Source organism: Nilaparvata lugens, chromosome 1, assembly GCF_014356525.2.
Source record: "Nilaparvata lugens isolate BPH chromosome 1, ASM1435652v1, whole genome shotgun sequence".
In the NCBI taxonomy this organism is placed as follows: domain Eukaryota; kingdom Metazoa; phylum Arthropoda; class Insecta; order Hemiptera; family Delphacidae; genus Nilaparvata; species Nilaparvata lugens.
This window is the reverse complement of record NC_052504.1, coordinates 11,001,040-11,023,513: the sequence shown is the minus strand read 5'-3', so window position 1 is coordinate 11,023,513 and position 22,474 is coordinate 11,001,040. Positions and strand designations below refer to the sequence as shown.

Here is a 22,474-nt window from a genome sequence, read left to right as displayed (position 1 = left end):
TTTTTTGAGGCGAGCCCACAGCATATGACCAAAAAGTGTATAATGCTATTCCAATTGAAATTCGAGAACTGAATTCTGAAATAGTCTTCAAGAAAATATTGAAATTGTGGTTAAGTGAGAGATGTTTTTAGGACGATGGTGAACTTTTGATTCAGTAATTTATTATTAGAATATTGTGATTAAGTAAAAACTTGAAATTTAAATTAACTGTATGATCTTTACTTTTCAGGTATTGGAGACTTTTTGATTTCACTGTTTTTAGTTTATTGAACTACAATAATCCATCTGTGATATTAACTTTGTTTTTAATTAGATAGACTATATTGCATGTATATTGAGGTGACATTTGTAATGTATTTATGATGTGTATTGTTTGATGAAATGTTTATGACCTATGTTAATATTGTATTATATACGATGCATAACATGAAAATAAAATTGAATTGAAAAAATTGAATTGAGGTCGCCCCAAAACACGCTGGCTTCAAGATGTGGAGAAAGATGTGGCGTGCTTGGCAGTGAGAAACTGGAGGAGGCGAGCAGGTGATAGAGATGATTGGAGGCGAATTGTTGAGGAGGCCAAGGTCCAAGTGGGGATGTAGCGCTTCGTAAGTAGTAACTCCTAATTTCACATCCACAACATTTGACATTTTTTCCTTGTTGATTATTATCAGAGTTTGTAAACTTTTGCCACCGTTTTGTCTAGGATAACATGATTCCTTTCGTTTCATGAATGGTTTGGGAGATAAAATATACAGGTGATTTATTAAGGCAGAAATAAATAAGTCATTTATTTGAAAATAAATTACATATTTCCTTGGGGTTAACCTTAACCTCCACATGCGCCATTGCATGTCAGCATGATAATTGAACTATTATTATATCTATACGCTAGGTGAACAGCTAGGGAATTCAATCAATAGGATTAAACAATAGGGAGTTCATCTCTGATTCGTCTAAAACAATTAGCAATTTCTGTTTAATTATTTCTGACTAAACTTCTACTATTTCAAGTACCGTATTATATATCATTTAATTCGGATTAAACTCGTCTCACATTATGCTTACAATAATTTTTTTAACCTATTTGTAAGTTATTAATTTGACAGCAGTGGCATCGCTTTTGGAGGAACACGGCATTTTCTGCACTCAATAAATTATAAAATAATTTCGAGTTGCCAAAATGTATTAAAAATAAAGGGAGTGCATATATTTATAAACATAATACTAAAGGTATAGGAATGTCATCAGACTGGAGATTATTGGTAATATATAGATCAGTAAAAGTTTATTATTGGAGCTCTACTCTTCATAATAATATTTACAATTAATTCGTCAACAAACCCCCCACCCCACTTCTGCACCCAGTCAACGGCCTTTTCTAATTATGTTATCTGACTCATTAATTATTAATACATTATCTGATCTAATTAATTGTCTGACTTTATTGGTCTTGAATTGCACTATCTCTTTATGGTAGGTAGTGAAAACTTTTCTCATCATATCGTTGCTTTCACTCTTCATACTGATGGGTTTGATTAAGTTTATTTACGGGTTAATAATAATTATCAGGAAGCTATAATACAAACCTGTGGCTGAAACGACACAATACTTTCGAAGTCTTAAACTTCTTCGAAGTGTTATCTTCTTTCGAAGATAGCAAAGCTAATAACTGGACCTTTGGAGTCAATGTTTATCGCATCAAGCTATATTGAACATTGATCTAATTCAATGCAAGTTTTACTTCGTAAGGTGTTATGCTATCGATCGGGTAGAACATAATTGGACAAGATGTGGAGAACAAGGTGAGTGGGACGGACTATGTGAGAATATGTATAGTGTTAACTCATCCCAAATACTTACCGTACTATAGAACATGCAAAAGACTCGAATGAGGAAAATGGGTTTCAATTCTATTCCTATAATGAAAACCATAGGCTATACCATAGCCACCTCTAATACAAGGCCGCGGCCTACGATATTGCAACGTCGCAGTGTAGTAGGCCTATAATCTAATACATGATTGGTGAAAAAGATCAGCTGGTATTTTTTTAATAGTTATTTGTGCAACTAGTGCGCAAAGTGTCAGTTTGCTGCACCGAAAGAAACGTTTACGCCCGAGCCGTAGGCGAGGGCGGAATGGTTTGTTGAGTGCAGCAGAGGAACTTTGCGCACGTATTTCACATTAAGTTTTTCCTACAGTTACCATTGAATATGAAAAGTGGGTAATTATGGGTAAAATTGCCTGAAATCCATCAAATGTTTTTCTGTGTAATTTTATTATTGATAAAAACCTTAATCCTAAAATCCTAAAGTCCTTGTTGTCCTTGGTTATAATATATAATGAATAATAATTAGCGCGTTGTGCTTCGTTGCACCTCTGCTCACTATAGCAGCCACAGCAGTCACTGTTACCAACTTCATTTTGATTTTGCTGCACTGTTGCTCCATATAACCTACTAAGTATTTTGCGTTGCCATGTTGCAAATCTGGAGTGCAGAAAAAATTTCCCGCACTAGAGCGGAAAAGTGATTCTTTGCGTTCTGTAATCAGTGCAGCAATGGCCACTTTTCAACGTAATTGTAGGAAAAATATTTTTCACCAATCATGCATTAGATTCTAGGCCTACACTGCGACGTTGCAATATCGTAGGCCGCGGCCTTGTATTAGAGGTGGCTATGGCTATACTGAATCACAATTTTTTATGCCATGAAAAATTTAGAATCACCTGAGAGTTAGAGATTAAGTTTTTAATAATCAACAACTGTATCTTAAAAATGTTACCAGTTCAACAGTTGCATGTAAAATCACAGGTGACAAAGCTTAACACTGGTGATCTTTTTTGTTTTTTTGTGACACCCCCTAAGATTTAATTTTTAGGACGCAATCTGTGTTCAAACCTCTCCGCAGTGGATCTGTCGTATGGGTGTTATTTGAACATTCGCGCCGAACACTTTCCATAAATTCGTTCATCACATAGGGATACCCACTAGTGGAGGGGGTAGATTTGGACGCAAATTGCGTCCTCGAAATTCTTGAGGAGAGAGGGAGTAAAAATCACAAAATAAGGAATTAAATGAAATCTTGGGACGGGGTCCCAAAAAGGCAATATTCCTCTTAGGAGGACGATTTTTGCGACCGCAATTTGGGCGAAACTCTTAAAATTGAAACATCACTTACACAGAATAATATTATTATTTCCATAAAACAATTTCAACTGGCTGTTGATCATACTATAGGCCTAACTTTCCTTTGTAATTTTACTAGACATAGCCTACTGAATAGATGAGATGAGAACCAATTATATACCGTAGGCATCTGGTACTGGTAGCTTCAACTAGACTGCCGAAATCAGCTGTCAAAGGAAGGATGTCCTTAATGAGAAACTCTATATTTTTCAAATGCGTACCCTGGATAACAACTGTTTTAGTGCTATCAACTGACATAAATCTCATTCCGGCAAAAATTACAGGAGCTTCGTAACATTGTCGAGAAAAATGGATTTTATTGAATTTCCATCACAAATTTTCTCAAAAATGTCTTGACCGATTTTTTATATTATAAAACATGATTAGATTTGGGAATTGATCCCATTTGACACTTGAGAATAGGGTAAATGCCCGAAACAAGTCTTGTTCCGTATAAGAATATAACTAGGGTACTATAGGTAGTAGTGATTTTCTATAATTGAATAAAGCTATTTCCATAATATGGAATCATATATTTAGTACCTAAAAATCACTACAATTCTACTTGTCTCACTATCTAAATTGTCTTACTAAATAATGTTTCATATACAAAACTATATTATGATAATATATGTATTTTTTTATTAGGGTGACATCGATAAAACAACATATTGCGGACTATTGTGAAGATTCAACCTTGGCTGGTGTCAAATATGTTGTCGCTAAAGACAGGCCACTATTTGAAAGGTGAGTCAATTTATACTTCTTGATTGTATAATAATATTGGTAAGATGATAACATATTACAGTATTTTATTCTTCGCCATAGAGATTCCAAGTGAAGCCTCTTCTATTCAAATATTCAGAACCACATAACTGTCAGATAAGTATACGGTAGCCTACCAAAGGGTACAGCCCAAAACGTTTTACCAATTCTAATTTATACAAGTCCAAATGTAATATATATCCAGGCTAAATTATCTTTAATTATTACATTATTTGATGATTCAATTATTGTTAAAAAACTATAGATTTGAACTGAATTATAGATCAAATTAGAAATTACAAAAATCATTAATAATATGATCGATGGAAAATTATGAAAATCCGCAAATTCAAGAGACTTTTTTAATATTTTGCGTAATCTGAAAAGTCTCTATTTTCCTCCATATATTGTGTAGTCTAGTCAAATGATATAGATTTTCCAAAGATAACATTTCAATTTAGAAGAATGTTCATTAATAATTTAATATAACATCTCAGACTAGACTCACATTTCTTAATTCTTACTTTTTTCTTTTTATTATTTATCATATTTCATAATGTTTTTTCCTTGTTAATTTTCTCGTTCATCTGATCACACTACTGAAAACGTGATCGGCAAAATTTCCAAAATACTATTTAATTTCTAATTATAGGCCTATGTTATGTAATTTGAGGAGGAAATAAATTCATTTATTCATTAATTCAGAAGAATTTGTATTAATAATGTAATCACTGGAAATAGTGATCGAACAAGTGCGAGCCCACCAATTGATAACCCACCATAGCTCCTTTAAATTCATTAAAAACATTCAGTGGCGGATTCAGAGGCCTGGTTTGGGGAGAGCGAATTTTTTATTTTTGCTGAGGTTGATATTCCCACATAAACTCTAGCTTGTGCGTGGGTAGGATGGTAATAAAACTACAGTAATGAGTGAGAAGTTCCAGGTGGTTTCCAAACCAAGGTAAGCGATTATTCTTCCTATACATTTTTGTATTTTTATTCACTTCGAAATTCAATTTATATATTGGTAGCCTACAGGCACTAGTGAATCTATAGTGTGGTATAGACATTTTTCAAGAAATAGCCTACTATTATAGTCCAGTCAAGGAAAGGTTATAGAGGGAAAAGTTGGGAAGACAATTTTTCACCCAGCAGCTCTGTTTAGGGTAGTTAGGAGGTAAACATATCAAAAGTCCCCACCCCTAACCCCTGTGCTAGGGGGGTTGGGGTGGTTCAAAGGTACAATTTTTTGGTTTATGGAATGTAACTCGAGAACCATGTATCTTACGGACATAATTGTTATATTTACAAAATTGAAGTTACCATATTTCTGACATTTTTGAAAAAACACTTTTAGCACCAATTTTTTTATATTTTTGCTCTTATAACTTTTCAAAAATTGACGGGAAAAATCCATGTTGATTATGAGCTCATAGAGCATTGAATTCTCTTCAATTCGAGAATTCAATGGATTTTTCATTCAACATGGATTTTTCCCGTCGATTTTTGAAAAGTTATAAGAGCAAAAATAGAAAAAAATTGGCGATAAGTGTTTTTTCAAAAATGTCACACCTTCAAGAGCGGATATCTCGAAAACTAGAGGAGATATAAAAAAGTTGTGAATATTGTAGGAAATTATGTAGGCCTAAGCTTCAATTTGTTGTTATATGACAGTCAAGTCCTTAAGATATTTCGTTTTTGAGTTTTATGCGGGAAACCAAAAAATGGTACCTTTAAACCACCCCCACCCCCTTAGCACAGGGGGTGGGGGTAAGGACTTTTGATATGTTTACCTCCTTACTACCCTTAACAGAACGGTGGGGTCAAAATTGTCTTTCAAACATTTCCTTCTATACCTTTTTTGAGCTTTTATTGCCTGGACTCTTAGGTTGAAGCATAGAATGAAAAATCTAAGTTTTATAAAATATTAGTTTTCTCTGGTAGAAGGTACGGTATAGTCAACTATATCAGGAGCAGACTCCACTAAATATATAAAGTCAATTCAATTGTATAATTGTAAGGAAACATTTAGCATCAAATAATAGTTATAATAGTATCAGATATTGTCAGATCGCATGATCTTATTATTTATATGCAAGGTCTTCTGTCCAGTTAACCCATGTCTACCCCAACATTTCATAATCAATTATTTCCTTTCACAGAAATTTCCTTTCACCCAACATTTCATAATCGATCATTTTCTTTCACAGAACTTGGTGGATGGTTGCAATCACCTGCAGTTTCCTGTGGAGTATGTACCTGATTTATGAGGTTTGGGACAAGTGGAATAATTCGCCTGTTATAATATCGTTCGCAGAAGAGACCACTCCTGTATGGCGAATTCCTTTTCCTGCCATTACCATATGCAGCAGGAACAAAGCAAGACAATCTATTTTCAATTTTTCGAAGCTTATTCGAACTAAGGTTTATGAGCCTGAAAATATAACTGAAGATGAGTAAGTGAATCTTAAAAATAGAATTATACACAAAGGATCTAATATATCTTATGATTGTCTCCAATATCAATTCAAAATCTATACCATTATTCAAATTTTAGCATCAAGTAGTGAAGAATAATTGAGAAAAAATATTATTTAAAGTATGTTGGATGGGTGTAAGTGAATAAGTAAACACTTTACTATTATTTTGTAAATATGCTTTTTGATGAATAAATTAATTTGAATTCGGATAAAGTAAACAATAGGTGTGTGAAATAGTAGACTTTGGACCATTGCTTTCCAATATTTAATAACGGTAACCATTTTTAGCAAATGAGTTATAGAATTAACAAATTTGCATAAATGATTTTAAGTCCGCCATTGAAGTAATGGATCAATTACCGGTATTGATGAAAATTAGAATTGACTTGAAATTTATCAATTAATCAATTTTTCATTGTCAAGAAACATAATCATTTACAATAGCATACAAAGACCAATAATTAATACATTAGAAATGACAATTGCGCTATATTATGTACGATATAATAGCAAACACTATAAGACGCCATGTTCGCTACATAATAGCACGGAATAAGCATACAGTGTTTCTGTAGTGTTTCTTTCCTCTGTGATAATAGTTACTAACACTAGATACTAAACACTATAAGATGCCTAACCCCATTAACAACATATCGCAGTAAACTTTGGACTTATACAAAAAACTCTCCCACAGAATACAGTAACCTTTCTAGTAGCAAACCCCTCTAGTGAGTTGAATTGTGGAAGGTTCATGATTTATCATTATTTTGTCCACTAACAGACAAGTATAGTAAAGTATGGTAGTCAAGTACCGTATACTTATATTCTGAAATAAGGTATTGATGTATTGACAATAATAAACTTACCCTGTATGGGAATTTCAGGTTTGAAAAAACTTTGATCTTAGAACATTTGTGTTTTAACCAGCAAGCCTCGCTGGATTTATACATGCCTACCTGTGTTAGTCCTTTAATGAATGAATCGATGATTGACTTTCTTGAAGAGGTGGGTACCTATGCTTTCTCATATTTAGATTGTGATAACATTGCTGTGTGTAAATACTATTCGATAGCTATCATTCCATGAATTTGAAGTTGCTTTCGATCATATTATTGTGTTATTCTCACACATTTCATCTTCAAATATTTACTATGATTTAGATCATTTTCCTCTTGAGATGTGTCACTAGACTGCGTCCGTCATATGTTTATTTATCATTTAATATAAACTCAAGTGTTTTGCGAAATTTCGAATTCCTGTATTTTGTACCTTCTCCCTTCTACTATTCTACTAATATTCTATAATAATTAGTTCATGGTACTTTGTCATGGATTCCGAATTCCTATATTTTGTACCTTATTCTCCCCTTCTACTATTCTACTAATATTCTATAATAATTAGTTCATGGTACTTTCCCATTTCTAGTGACTCACGTAGAATTTGTGATGATTGAAATTAATTTATATGTTGCCAAGTGACAATAATTAAAATATTATTTTCTTGTTCAAAATGTTGCTCTGCTAGAGTTATATTAACATTAAATTTATTAATTAAATAACATTCATTATTAACATTAAATTCATTTCATTAAATTGAAGTATCAAGGTACAACAGTATAACAGTAGGGCCCGGTTGCACAACAGCCGGTTAAATTTTAACCGTGATTAATTCCACGAGAACCAATCAGAGAAACCGTCTTTTCAATACCGCCTTCTCTCATTGGTTCTCGTAGAATTGATAACGGTTAAAATTCAACCGGCTTTTGTGCAGCCGGGCCTAGGTGTTTATTTCATGATCCCCGATTATGAAAAACAAGATCAAATCTTACATTCATACCTTCTTTCTCAAATTTTAATCATCAATCTAAGAAATTCAACATAATAATGAACCTGTTTCACCTGTTTTCAGGTTGCAGGTTTACAGAAAGAGTTTTTCAGTTACTGTACATGGCAAAAAGCAATGATTAATTGCACACAGCTTCTCACTCCTATCATGACTGAGGAAGGATACTGCTTCACCACAAATAGTCTCAGTCATTCTGAACTCTATCATAAAGATGGGCAAGTAAACCAAACTTCATTTATTATCATCAGTAAATTAATACCCCATTCATATAATTGAATAAAAATATAATTCAGAACAATCAAACTTTAAATTACGATCAAGAACAGATTTCCAAAATATTTATTTTTTAAATATTTGAATATTAGAAAGACGTACCATTCAGAGTGTGGGATCTCTGACATAGTTTATAGTGTCATGACAGTATAGTAAATGACAGTATGATCTACTAACAGACAAGTATATGGTAAAGTATGGTACGGTAGTTGAGTGGTAGGTCATCTCATTATTGGTTATAGTATGTGTAAAATAAGTTGAGACTTGGCTCTCTATCCGAAGAATCGTCAAAAATTGCAACTTTCTCAAATTTTAAATTTATCGTCAGAACTGGATGTAGAATATCATCCCCGATATGCCAGTAGTGCAAAAAAGTTTCAGGTTTGAAGGATTAAAAGGAAATTCAACTTTTTTGATGAAAGTTGAATTGGAAAAATCGCGAAAATTTGGTTTTCTTTTGAATACCACTTCTCTTGGAATCATGGAGCGTCGTAATGTGTAAGAATTTTATACGGTTAACAAGGAAAATGTTAATGTGATTATGAAATGTTGATGTTAATAACAGTATAGGGAATGTCTCCTTTCTATTGGTATACGGATCATTTTTATCTGACCAATAGTTATTTTTTTATCAATAATTATTATGTTTGTCAATGTCGAGACATTTTGAGCAGAAAACATGAAATTTTCGACATGCTAGTAACATTTTTGTTTCAAAAGATAAGTGGGTGTTGAAAGCGTAAAAGTTTCTCAGAAATAATTGGAATTATTTTTTCCTACAGTTACCTTGAAAAGTGACCATTCCTGCACTGATTACAGAACGCAAAGAATCACTTTTCCGCTCTAGTGTGCAAAGTATTACTTTGCGTACTCCAGATTTGCAACATGGCAACACAAAATAGTTGGTGGGTTATATGGAGGATTAGTGCACGAAAACAAAAATTAAGTTGGTAACAATGACTGTGGATAGATTTAGATAATAATAATTTCAATGGCTACCCTACATTTATGATAAAATCCCAATCTAGAAATCCAAAACAAGAATAATGTTCATCTAAATCATAATTAAATAATCATCATTCACGAATTCTCGTCATTTAATAATGAATAATAGTTCTTTTCTATTGATAATTATTATTTCAACTGCAAGCAATGAGAAAAGTAGCAAATATACATTATAAAATTCGAATTTTGAGGTTAAATGATTACCGTTCGATATCCATAGAAATAAAAAAAACATAAGAATACTACAATAAATATTCTCTGTTGTCTATGTTATTTTTATAAATATTTTTCAGTTTTCTTTGAGCATTTTTCTCGGTAATTTGAGCAAAAGTCTAAATTTCTGAATCCTGTTTCAGTACTTTTTAGCACGGTATTCAGATGAAACAAACTTCTTCTATATACCGGCACAGAATAGGTACAGAATGGAAACTTGTAATCAATCGCCTATCTAACCAATGCTTTTTACATGACGCCAATACTAAACACGTCACTTGACCTTGGGAAGTTCCAATCCTGGTCTTCTGATTGGCTTGTGGCAGTGAATGAGATCAATTGATCCGGATCATTAAAGTGATCCGAACCTACCATCCATACTATTACAATGTGGCCCTTCCCAACAAGATGGCGGATTTTAGCGTCAGGGCACTAGCCAAGTTTCCATACTGTATGCGTATACTGTGATACCATGCTTTTTAGCTGGATGAAACAAACTTGGTACGATTCTTCCCGCTAAGTCGCGCACTTGTCGGTTCAGCCATCTTGCAGCCATCCCAATGAGCTGTTGGCGTGTATTTTGAATGCGAATTGTTTGTTCTATCTGTATTTTTTCTGATTCTTGAATGAATAAAAATGAGAACTTTGGCTGAGAATTTTCAACTTCAATTGGATTATTAATTTTTAAATGAATTAAGGTTGTTATTAATAACAGCATCACACACATAAACATTTGATTGATTTCAGCCATCATTTTACCCATAATCAACCACTTCTCATATTCATTAGTAACTGTAGGAAAAGTTTAATGTGAAATACGTGAGCAAAGTTCCTCTGCTGCACTCATAACAAGCCATTCCGCCCTCGCCTATGGTTCGGGCGTAAACGTTTCTTTTGGTGCAGCAAACTGTCACTTTGCGCACTAGTTGCACAAATAGTTATTCCAATTAGGTATGTAAATATGTCACACATGTTAGGCATTTAAAAGCAATTATGTTGTCCTGGTTTGCTCTTCCTGACCTATAACTATATGTAGACTATCATATTGTAATTGCCAAGCATTACTTTTCTTCTTCTCCTTCTCCACGGCCATCTTCTGAAAGAGTGCAGTATCCTCAGGAGGGATGAATGTAATAATATTATTTCATCCAATATATGACCAAGTTGTGCCAGAAACTCATTCAAATTCAGATAATGATTACCAGTGTCAGAAAAATAATAAAATTTTTACAGCATACCATCGTGATCACTGACGATCACATGTATAGTCACCCTCTATTTCAAATTATTGGTGGATGACCGGTCATAGAAATTCTTAAAACTAACTTATGTAATCGTTGAAGATATAAATTAAGGAAATATAATAATTAATTTTCACATGAATAGAAAAAATATATAGGTAGTTCACATTCAATTCAATGACATGCCACTGCAAAATTCATGAACTTCAAAGAATCCAGTACGGTACTCATAACAACTGAGATATCCGAATAGTTCTGGAATGTTATCATGAAGAATGAACTGTACATAACCGCTGGATTGTTTATTTAAAAGCAGGTTGAAAACAGTTTTGGGTGGGCGAACGACTGTTGCTTTCACATAGATTGTATCCATTGTCTATGAATAAATAAATAGCTATTGTCTATGAATAAATGAATAATAGAATGTGATAAATGTCTGCATTGAAGCAATCACAACCTGTTTGAATGATAAAATCCACCAGTTGAATACGGTTTAAATATTTCAAATTTAATCAGAATTGTGTTGGAGCAGTTTTCGAGCTTCTTATTAGTTGGACAAACTGACAAACATATAGGCCACATTCAGGAATTACTTTATTGCTTAATAGAATATAAGGTTAGAAATAACTTGATAAAATAATAGGGGAGTCCCTTTTTTAGCGACGTCACTGGGCGTCAAATAACATGTAAAACTGTACAAATCAATCTAAAAAATAGGTTGTTGGTTAATACTGGGTTGATACATATTAATGTAGAAACGATTTCATTATTCCTATAATCCTCAAATAGCTATAGTGAGGTCCACGTTAAAATGGCAGTGAAGAAAGATGACGAGGAGAAAAACGTTGACGAACCTCTGTCTTGTCAATGCCTTCTATAGACGGTAGCTGATACAGGTTTATTGATGTAATATCAACTGTTCATTCTCGTTAAAAATAATCAATTAATATCGGGGCACCGAGCTTCGCTCGTTATTTTTATTTATTGATAAACAGAACACAATTCTCTAAAATGATCATGTTTATATTTCACAGCTGGCTATATATGTCATCATGAATTTCGGGGATGCAATATTTTGATTTCTCACATACTCACGTTTCTACTATCCATAGCTGTTTCAGCCAAGGATGAATTATCCTTTTAATGTCGTTCAGCGAGTTTTCCCAAGGATGAGACCTAGAGCAATCAAATCTTTATATCATAAACCTACTATGTTCCGAATTTCGTGAAAATCGTTATAGAGCCGTTTTCGAGATCCGTTAAACATAAATAACTAGGTATGAAAATAGCCAGATATAAAAATAACAAGATATATACAGAAATTGCTCGCTTAATATAATAGGATATTTTACTAAGCAATAAATTTGCTAATAATTTCATAATGAATTTACATAATTAATAAGATAAAATATTTAAATTATGAGATATAACACATAGAACAACATCTGCATGGAACAGATGGCGCGAGCTAACAGGTATCCTTTGTGATCCAAGAATGCCCATTAGAACAAAAGGCAGGGTCTACAAAACATGCATACGACCGGTTCTACTCTATGGAGGCGAAACATGGGCTTCATTGAAAACACATGAGCAAAAGCTTCATATCACGGAAATGCGCATGCTGCGGTGGTCAGGAGGAGTTACCCTTAAAGATAAAATCCGTAATGAACATGTACGTGGCAGTTTCAAGGTAGCGCCTATTGCTGAGAAACTTAAAGAGTCCAGGCTGAGATGGTATGGTCATGTTATGCGAGGACCCGACGATCACGTGGTGAAAAAGTGCCTTTCCATGGCTACACAAACAAGAAAAAGAGGTAGGCCAAAAACTACCTGGATGACGAATGTCCAGAAGGACATGAAAAATTTGGATCTTTCTACAAACGATGCCTATAATTGGAAGGAATGGCGCCTCAGGATTGGTAAAGCCGACCCCGCATAACGGGAAGTGGCGAGGGTGAAGAAGAAGAAGAAGAATAAGATAAAATATTTTGTTGATTAATTATTAATTCTACATTGTTAAAAGACGATCTGGCAACAGAGCAAAGCGAGGAAGAGATAGCGCTATCCGCTTTGTTGAATGAAAGACAAGGATAGCAATTACAAGCTAATCAAACACTGCAATAATAACATGGACCTCACTATAGAGGGATTCCTAGAGATATTTGGGTATGTTTTCAGTGGAATTGTATATTCTAAAAAAATTCTTATTGATTGCAGGTTGAACTCGAAGTATCTAAAGTCACTTCCAAACGCCACTGATTGGGACTTGGACAGGGGTTACTACAATGACACAGGTCCTTTGCACGAATCGTATCCACGCAGGGCCATCAGCTCTGGAACCAGGTTTGGGCTGAGAATTGTCATTTATGTGGACAACAAGGACTGGGATGATGACTGTATGGGCCTTTTCGATGGATTCACGGTAGATAGAAGTGACACACACACATCACATTTTGTTAGAAATAAGTAATTAGTGAACCAGTGCAGTGGGCTACCAGTACGGTATGTCAAATGAATTGATAAAACGACTAAAACCGTGTAGTCCAGTCAATATAGACATAAAAAAGGGGGTGTGCTTGCAATTTATATTGTAGTTCTGATTTTTTCATATATTATTTGGGTACATAAGAGAATTCCAGAACCAAATTTCTTCATGCAAAATTTCCTTGCGCTAGATACAGAGTGGCCCGAAAACCTTGTATCTTCGGCTCATTTTCCAGCTATTTCTGCCAAATCTCGTAATCAGACAGAAAAATGCACTCCCACCTTTTTTTTAGATTATAAAATTCTGAATAAAATGAGATCATTCGGAGCTCTCCTTTATTATAGTATAGAAGATAATGGATGGATAATCATTGCTATTTTACTAAAAGATAAAATAAGTTGAAAAGTTTCCGTTTCAGAGGAAGTTTTGACAACCCACAAAACTCATTTTTCATTTGAAGATATAACGAAAAGGTGCATATGACCTTATCCATTTGCTCAGCTTGCCAAAATACCCCTCATTCCAATATTAAAATTTTCGACTGACTGTACAGTGAGTCAGTCATTCTATCAGGGCTCGAATAATTTTGAAATTTCAATTAAATAAAAATGGAAGAGAATAATTTCTTTACATAAATATCAACACCTTTATTCAAAGACATATTAACTGCATGCGTTTTCATATTGCCAATACAGCATTGATCAAACTGTAGACGTTTATTTAGCACTTTGACTCAAAAAGCTTTTCTAGCTGAAAAATTAATAATGCATGCCACATGTAGGCCTAAACATTGCATCAGGAAAACAAAGTTATGGGCCAGTTGTGTTAGTTCTACAGATTTATTTCTGTTCCACAAAGATACAGAGATACAGAGTGGCCCGAAAACCTTGTATCTTCGGCTCATTTTCCAGCTATTTCTGCCAAATCTCGTAATCAGACAGAAAAATGCACTCCCACCTTTTTTTTAGATTATAAAATTCTGAATAAAATGAGATCATTCGGAGCTCTCCTTTATTATAGTATAGAAGATAATGGATGGATAATCATTGCTATTTTACTAAAAGATAAAATAAGTTGAAAAGTTTCCGTTTCAGAGGAAGTTTTGACAACCCACAAAACTCATTTTTCATTTGAAGATATAACGAAAAGGTGCATATGACCTTATCCATTTGCTCAGCTTGCCAAAATACCCCTCATTCCAATATTAAAATTTTCGACTGACTGTACAGTGAGTCAGTCATTCTATCAGGGCTCGAATAATTTTGAAATTTCAATTAAATAAAAATGGAAGAGAATAATTTCTTTACATAAATATCAACACCTTTATTCAAAGACATATTAACTGCATGCGTTTTCATATTGCCAATACAGCATTGATCAAACTGTAGACGTTTATTTAGCACTTTGACTCAAAAAGCTTTTCTAGCTGAAAAATTAATAATGCATGCCACATGTAGGCCTAAACATTGCATCAGGAAAACAAAGTTATGGGCCAGTTGTGTTAGTTCTACAGATTTATTTCTGTTCCACAAAGATTGGTTAGTTTTCAATTCCAATTAAGTTTTCCGGTTAACTAACAAAGATTTTAACGGTTTCACAATCCGGCAACACTGTAATTTATCCACAGTGATGTTATTGAAATTATTATTCTAAACAAATGGCAAAAAAGTGAGGTTATGTTATTGAAGCGGTGACTATCATTACGCATGTGCCATAAAAATGTTCTGTCTGTTGCTAGTGTAGTTGAAGAAGATCAAAAACTAACCTCAAAAAATCAAAAATTGGAATCTAATTTTGAATGCTAATATCAGCTAAATACTCTTTTCTATTTTATTAATGGATGAAATTCATTCATATATTTAGCTCATACTTTGAATTCTGTAGTTTTTTTTTACCAAAAACTAATTTTGGAAAACAGCTATCAGTAGGTACCTAATCGGCTTCAGTTGAACTTAATTCCCCATGAATGGCCTGTTGAAATTTTTTACATCAATTCGGCGTTATCTCTTGAAATTTCTTTTTTGTGCAACCAAAATACTTCAGTTAGTGTGAATCTCAATTGAAGTATAGCATTTTACCACGATTAAATGTTAACCGGAATATGTTGTGCAACTGGGGGGAAGTTTTTTCTAAACAGATGTTTTTGAGATGAATTTGATGCAGCTGTTTCACATCCACCATATTATTATACAGAGTTTGTAAAAATGAAAATAATATTCATTAATTATCAAAACAATACTATTATTATTTTCAAAAATGGCTGAAAGTAGCCATAGGCCTCTTTCACACGATAGGAGACGTGCAACTTGAACACTGAACAGTGTTCACGTTTTTTTGTCGAAGTACATTGAGTCAAATCGTGTCTTTCACATGGTGACTCCTATCCAGGAACCTCGTTTTGTCAGGTCTTTTCCCCTCGAGGCAAGCAGAGGCAAGATCTAACAACTATGCCGACATTTGCTCAAAGTATGACTCATCACTTTTTTCTCAAAGTCCAACTTCCTTAAAAATATAGATAGAAGATTTCGGATTTGGATTCAGCGACCCAAAATTCTTAGTAAGTCCCGTTTTCGAAAATATCCGAAAACAAGGAAGTTTATGGCTGTTTTTAATAAAGCTTTCTATTATCATTATAATTATACGGTAAAAACGAACAGGTACTGTACTATACAGTACGTAAGTACTCTAGCTATTATAATACAACTTACACTGTATTTGTGTAGGAAATTTGGTAGGTTATTTATCTTGATTTCTGAAAATACCCCAAAATAAGGGAGTAAGATAACTTTGAAAAACCAAAGTTTTCCTGCCGATTGAAGAAACATTAAAAATTAGTCTAAGACATATTATGTCTTAGAATAAAAATGTGTAACAAATATCAGATCACTATTCAAGCTATCAAGCTTTTCATAAATTTATTTGTCTCCTCATGGCAGAAGGTTTGCGCCCAACGTTTTCACTTAAACATTTCTATGATTAAATTGTGATAGAGAACATTATCGTATTGATCTTCTAAATCCAGTTACATGTACATCGATTTTCGTAAAATTGATTTTTTACCGTTCCTATGAATTCTAAGAATTCTATGAATTGTTTATACAGGTTCATCACAGGCCAGGCTGGTCTGAGCTATTCATGACTTTTTTTCAGTATGCATTAACAACTCAGCAGTTCTAATACACAGACATCACTACTTGGAATTCCATGACATTTTCTATTCTTTCAATTCCTATTATTACCATAGATCGATTCAGATCAGCACAATGTTTATACTGTATGTTCATAATAGATTTCTCTGATTGTAAAAAGAAATAGTCAATAATTGCTGGGAATTTAAAGTGATATTCAACGATTTGAACCTGATAAATTGGATTGTTGAATGACAATTGAAATTCAGTGAATTTTACTGTACAACATTCCTTTTCTTCCTATTTTATTGGGTGATGAGTGGAGATGATTTATGATTTCATATTTGGATTCATCTTTTCATAGTTCAATATTTTTTGGAAAACTAGAACTTTTAAAAATTAAAAATGTTTATGTATAAACTTCTCAGGTGTTCAAAAACTTCTTAAAACCTTTGCCTGTCCCTTTGTGAGGCAGGAGTATTATCATCTTAGCACGTACTATATAATCATATGATAATGGAAAGCTATATTAAAAACAGCTATAACTCCCTTGTTTTCGGGTATTTTTGAAAATGGGACTTACGCTTTAAAGAATTTGGGGTCGCTGAATCCAAATCCAAAATCAGAAATCTCTATCTATATTTTTAAGGAAGTTAGACTTTGAGAAAAAGTGATGAGTCATACTTTGAGCAAACGTCGGCTTACTTGTTAGATCTGTCGGCTTATTCATAAGATCCCCATGTGAAAGTACAGGAGAGCTGCAAAATATGAAATATGATCTTCCGTAATATGATATTCCAGGAGCGAGGTCTCTGCCGTGTGAAACTGGCCTTAGGCCTCTTTCACACGATAGGAGACGTGCAACTTGAACACTGAACAGTGTTCTCGTTTTTTTGTCGAAGTACATTGAGTCAAATCGTGTCTTTCACATGGTGACTCCTATCCAGGAACCTCGTTTTGTCAGGTCTTTTCCCCTCGAGGCAAGCAGAGGCAAGATCTAACAACTATGCCGACATTTGCTCAAAGTATGACTCATCACTTTTTTCTCAAAGTCCAACTTCCTTAAAAATATAGATAGAAGATTTCGGATTTGGATTCAGCGACCCAAAATTCTTAGTAAGTCCCGTTTTCGAAAATATCCGAAAACAAGGAAGTTTATGGCTGTTTTTAATAAAGCTTTCTATTATCATTATAATTATACGGTAAAAAACGAACAGGTACTGTACTATACAGTACGTAAGTACTCTAGCTATTATAATACAACTTACACTGTATTTGTGTAGGAAATTTGGTAGGTTATTTATCTTGATTTCTGAAAATACCCCAAAATAAGGGAGTAAGATAACTTTGAAAAACCAAAGTTTTCCTGCCGATTGAAGAAACATTAAAAATTAGTCTAAGACATATTATGTCTTAGAATAAAAATGTGTAACAAATATCAGATCACTATTCAAGCTATCAAGCTTTTCATAAATTTATTTGTCTCCTCATGGCAGAAGGTTTGCGCCCAACGTTTTCACTTAAACATTTCTATGATTAAATTGTGATAGAGAACATTATCGTATTGATCTTCTAAATCCAGTTACATGTACATCGATTTTCGTAAAATTGATTTTTTACCGTTCCTATGAATTCTAAGAATTCTATGAATTGTTTATACAGGTTCATCACAGGCCAGGCTGGTCTGAGCTATTCATGACTTTTTTTCAGTATGCATTAACAACTCAGCAGTTCTAATACACAGACATCACTACTTGGAATTCCATGACATTTTCTATTCTTTCAATTCCTATTATTACCATAGATCGATTCAGATCAGCACAATGTTTATACTGTATGTTCATAATAGATTTCTCTGATTGTAAAAAGAAATAGTCAATAATTGCTGGGAATTTAAAGTGATATTCAACGATTTGAACCTGATAAATTGGATTGTTGAATGACAATTGAAATTCAGTGAATTTTACTGTACAACATTCCTTTTCTTCCTATTTTATTGGGTGATGAGTGGAGATGATTTTATGATTTCATATTTGGATTCATCTTTTCATAGTTCAATATTTTTTTGGAAAACTAGAACTTTTAAAAATTAAAAATGTTTATGTATAAACTTCTCAGGTGTTCAAAAACTTCTTAAAACCTTTGCCTGTCCCTTTGTGAGGCAGGAGTATTATCATCTTAGCACGTACTATATAATCATATGATAATGGAAAGCTATATTAAAAACAGCTATAACTCCCTTGTTTTCGGGTATTTTTGAAAATGGGACTTACGCTTTAAAGAATTTGGGGTCGCTGAATCCAAATCCAAAATCAGAAATCTTCTATCTATATTTTTAAGGAAGTTAGACTTTGAGAAAAAAGTGATGAGTCATACTTTTCGCAAACGGCGGCGTAGTTGTTAGATCTTGCCTCTGCTTGCCTCGAGGGGAAAAGACGTGACAAAACGAGGTTCCTGGATAGGAGTCACCATGTGAAAGACACGATTTGACTCAATGTACTTCGACAAAAAAACGAGAACACTGTTCAGTGTTCAAGTTGCACGTCTCCTATCGTGTGAAAGAGGCCTAAGGCCAGTTTCACACGGCAGAGACCTCGCTCCTGGAATATCATATTACGGAAGATCATATTTCATATTTTGCAGCTCTCCTGTACTTTCACATGGGGATCTTATGAATAAGCCGACAGATCTAACAAGTAAGCCGACGTTTGCTCAAAGTATGACTCATCACTTTTTCTCAAAGTCTAACTTCCTTAAAAATATAGATAGAAGATTTCTGATTTCGGATTTGGATTCAGCGACCCCAAATTCTTTAAAGCGTAAGTCCCGTTTTCGAAAATATCCGAAAACAAGGAAGTTATGGCTGTTTTTAATAAAGCTTTCTATTATCATATAATTATACGGTAAAAACGAACAGGTACTGTACTATACAGTACGTAAGTACTCTAGCTATTATAATACAACTTACACTGTATTCGTGTAGGAAATTGGTAGGTTATTTATCTTGATTTCTGAAAATACCCCAAAATAAGGGAGTAAGATAACTTTGAAAAACCAAAGTTTTCCTGCCGATTGAAGAAACATTAAAAATTAGTCTAAGACATATTATGTCTTAGAATAAAAACGTGTAACAAATATCAGATCACTATTCAAGCTATCAAGCTTTTCATAAATTTATTTGTCTCCTCATGGCAGAAGGTTTGCGCCCAACGTTTTCACTTAAACATTTCTATGATTAAATTGTGATAAAGAACATTATCGTATTGATCTTCTAAATCCAGTTACATGTACATCGATTTTCCTAAAATTGATTTTTTTACCGTTCCTATGAATTCTAAGAATTCTATGAATGTTTATACAGGTTCATCACAACTTCTTAAATAACAATATGTTTGCTTCAACAGAATCATAAGGACGACAAAACATCGAACAACAAAAAAACGCTTTCTGAGTAACTGGCTTTAACAAAGCATGGCTTCACGAAATACAGTACGATAATTTAGAATAGTTGGTACAATGGTTATGCTTTTCGCATTATGGCAGCACTGGGCTTTCTCACTCACTTCTCCAGTTGACACTTGTTGACTTGTCAGTTGTTGACTTGACTTTGACACCTGTCATTACGCGATGTCCGAGTTTGATGTGGAGCTGTTGATTACTGCAGTTTGCAACCGACCTGCTCTTTGGGATAAAAGTCTTGACATCTACAAGGACCGGAATGAAGTCGCCAAAAGTTGGATCTGAGCTTTTTTTCAGTATGCATTATCAACTCAGCAGTTCTAATACACAGACATCACTACTTGGAATGCCATGACATTTTCTATTCTTTCAATTCCTATTATTACCATAGATCGATTCAGATCAGCACAATGTTTATACTGTATGTTCATAATAGATTTTTCTGATTGTAAAAAGAAATAGTCAATAATTGCTGGGAATTTAAAGTGATATTCAACGATTTGAACCTGATAAATTGGATTGTTGAATGACAATTGAAATTCAGTGAATTTTACTGTACAACATTCCTTTTCCTCATATTTTACTGGGTGATGAGTGGAGATGATTTATGATTTCATATTTGGATTCATCTTTTCATAGTTCAATATTTTTTGGAAAACTAGAACTTTTAAAAATTAAAAATGTTTATGTATAAACTTCTCAGGTGTTCAAAAACTTCTTAAAACCTTTGCCTGTCCCTTTGTGAGGCAGGAGTATTATTATCTTAGTACGTACTATATAATCATATGATAATGGAAAGCTATATTAAAAACAGCTATAACTCCCTTGTTTTCGGGTATTTTTGAAAATGGGACTTACGCTTTAAAGAATTTGGGGTCGCTGAATCCAAATCCGAAATCAGAAATCTTCTATCTATATTTTTAAGGAAGTTAGACTTTGAGAAAAAGTGATGAGTCATACTTTTCGCAAACGGCGGCATAGTTGTTAGATCTGTCGGCTTATTCGTAAGATCCCCATGTGAAAGTACAGGAGAGCTGCAAAATATGAAATATGATCTTCCGTAATATGATATTCCAGGAGCGAGGTCTCTGCCGTGTGAAACTGGCCTTAGGGTATGCCATAAGCTATTGCAATATTGATTGGGCATAGATATGCATGGTAGATCGTCCTACATAATCAATTTTGCAATAATTGATTTTGCTAGAATGATGTTGTTCACTTCACCTGTAAAACTTTCAACCTTAACAACCAACATAAAGACCTACATTTAATAAATGATTGCAGGTAACAATGCACAATCCAGCAGAGGTTGCATCTGTTTCCAATAGATTTTTCAATGTGCCTCGCGACCAAGAAGTATTTCTGGCCGTGAAACCCCAACATGATGACAACTAGCAACGATCTCCGCGGCTACAGTCCTCAACGCAGGCAATGCTTCTTTGCAGATGAAAGGAAACTTGCCTTCTTCAAAGTGTACACTCAAAAAAATTGTGAGTTGGAATGCCAAACCAATTATACCTTGGAAGAATGCGGATGTGCTATGTTAGACATGCCAAGTGAGTATGGGGAAAAAATTATTCTAATTTGATTTAAAAAATGTATTTACTGTATAAAAAATAGCCCTAACATATGAAATAAAGAGTTTTTCTTTTTTGTGTAGTTGAGAAGTTAATATTGTGGTAATTATTCATATTGAATAATAAGACTAAGTGCGGTTTGCTCAGTCACAGTTTAAACTAAATTTAATTTTTATTTTCTAAATTAGATTTGATTAATTTCTAGATTCTAGATTAAATTTCATAAATATCATTTTAAACTGGATTAAATCCGTATCAAGTCTTGTTTGTTATAATGTGTTTCATTTTGAATTTAAGCCACCAGCTGATTCAATTTCGTTGAAGCTTTGACTGAGCAAACGGCCCTAAGAGATTGTCAAAACCCACAGATTTATTGAAAGTTAGAAAGACCGGTTTCGGTTGTTACACCATTGCCAAACTTAGTTTATCAGAGATTGATAATGGTGTAACAACCGACACTGGTTGTTTATCAGATTATCCAAAACTCAGTTTATCATATCAGAGATAATGGTGTAATAATCAAAACCAGTCTTTCTAACTTCCAATAAATCTGTGGTTTTTGGACAATTTCTTAGTTTTATTATTTAATAAATAATAAGTTGGTTGAATAATTTTGAACCAAGAGATGAATCACAAACTCATAATTATGGATATTTTTGATTACAGGAGCAACGGATACTCCAATCTGTGGACCTGGGAGTTATGCATGTGCATATAATTTCTTCAGTGAGTACAGTACCTAATAATTTCAATTAATATTATCATAATGATTATTATTTATGACATCATAAAAGTCTGATGTAACCGGAGGAGGG

General features: G+C 33.6%; 1 protein-coding gene across 5 annotated transcripts; it reads left to right on the top strand.

The window, feature by feature from the left end:
• Positions 1 to 293: 293 nt before the first annotated feature.
• On the top strand, positions 294 to 22,386 carry LOC111056958 (pickpocket protein 28). Of its 5 annotated transcripts, none has more exons than XM_039429843.1 (8): positions 294 to 608; positions 3,837 to 3,935; positions 6,271 to 6,409; positions 7,318 to 7,438; positions 8,342 to 8,493; positions 13,228 to 13,432; positions 21,367 to 21,638; positions 22,326 to 22,386. In XM_039429843.1, exons 2-7 carry the CDS (start codon positions 3,902 to 3,904, stop codon positions 21,475 to 21,477), a joined length of 762 nt encoding a protein of 253 aa, XP_039285777.1. In that variant the 5' UTR covers positions 294 to 608; positions 3,837 to 3,901; the 3' UTR covers positions 21,478 to 21,638; positions 22,326 to 22,386. The 5 variants fall into 5 exon arrangements, with proteins under 5 accessions (XP_039285777.1, XP_039285757.1, XP_039285772.1 ...); XM_039429823.1 differs by having other exon boundaries at positions 296 to 608; positions 6,164 to 6,409; XM_039429838.1 differs by lacking the exon at positions 294 to 608 and adding an exon at positions 1,541 to 1,805.
• The last annotated feature ends 88 nt before the right edge of the window (positions 22,387 to 22,474 follow it).

Excerpts from the sequence above, each read along its gene's own strand:
- LOC111056958 (XM_039429823.1), top strand. The coding sequence starts at position 553 with ATGATTGGAGGCGAATTGTTGAGGAGGCCAAGGTCCAAGTGGGGATGT. Across the intron at positions 609-3,836 it reads AAGTGGGGATGTAGCGCTTC|GGTGACATCGATAAAACAAC; the intron begins GTAAGTAGTAAC and ends TTTTTTTATTAG. Across the intron at positions 7,439-8,341 it reads TGATTGACTTTCTTGAAGAG|GTTGCAGGTTTACAGAAAGA; the intron begins GTGGGTACCTAT and ends ACCTGTTTTCAG.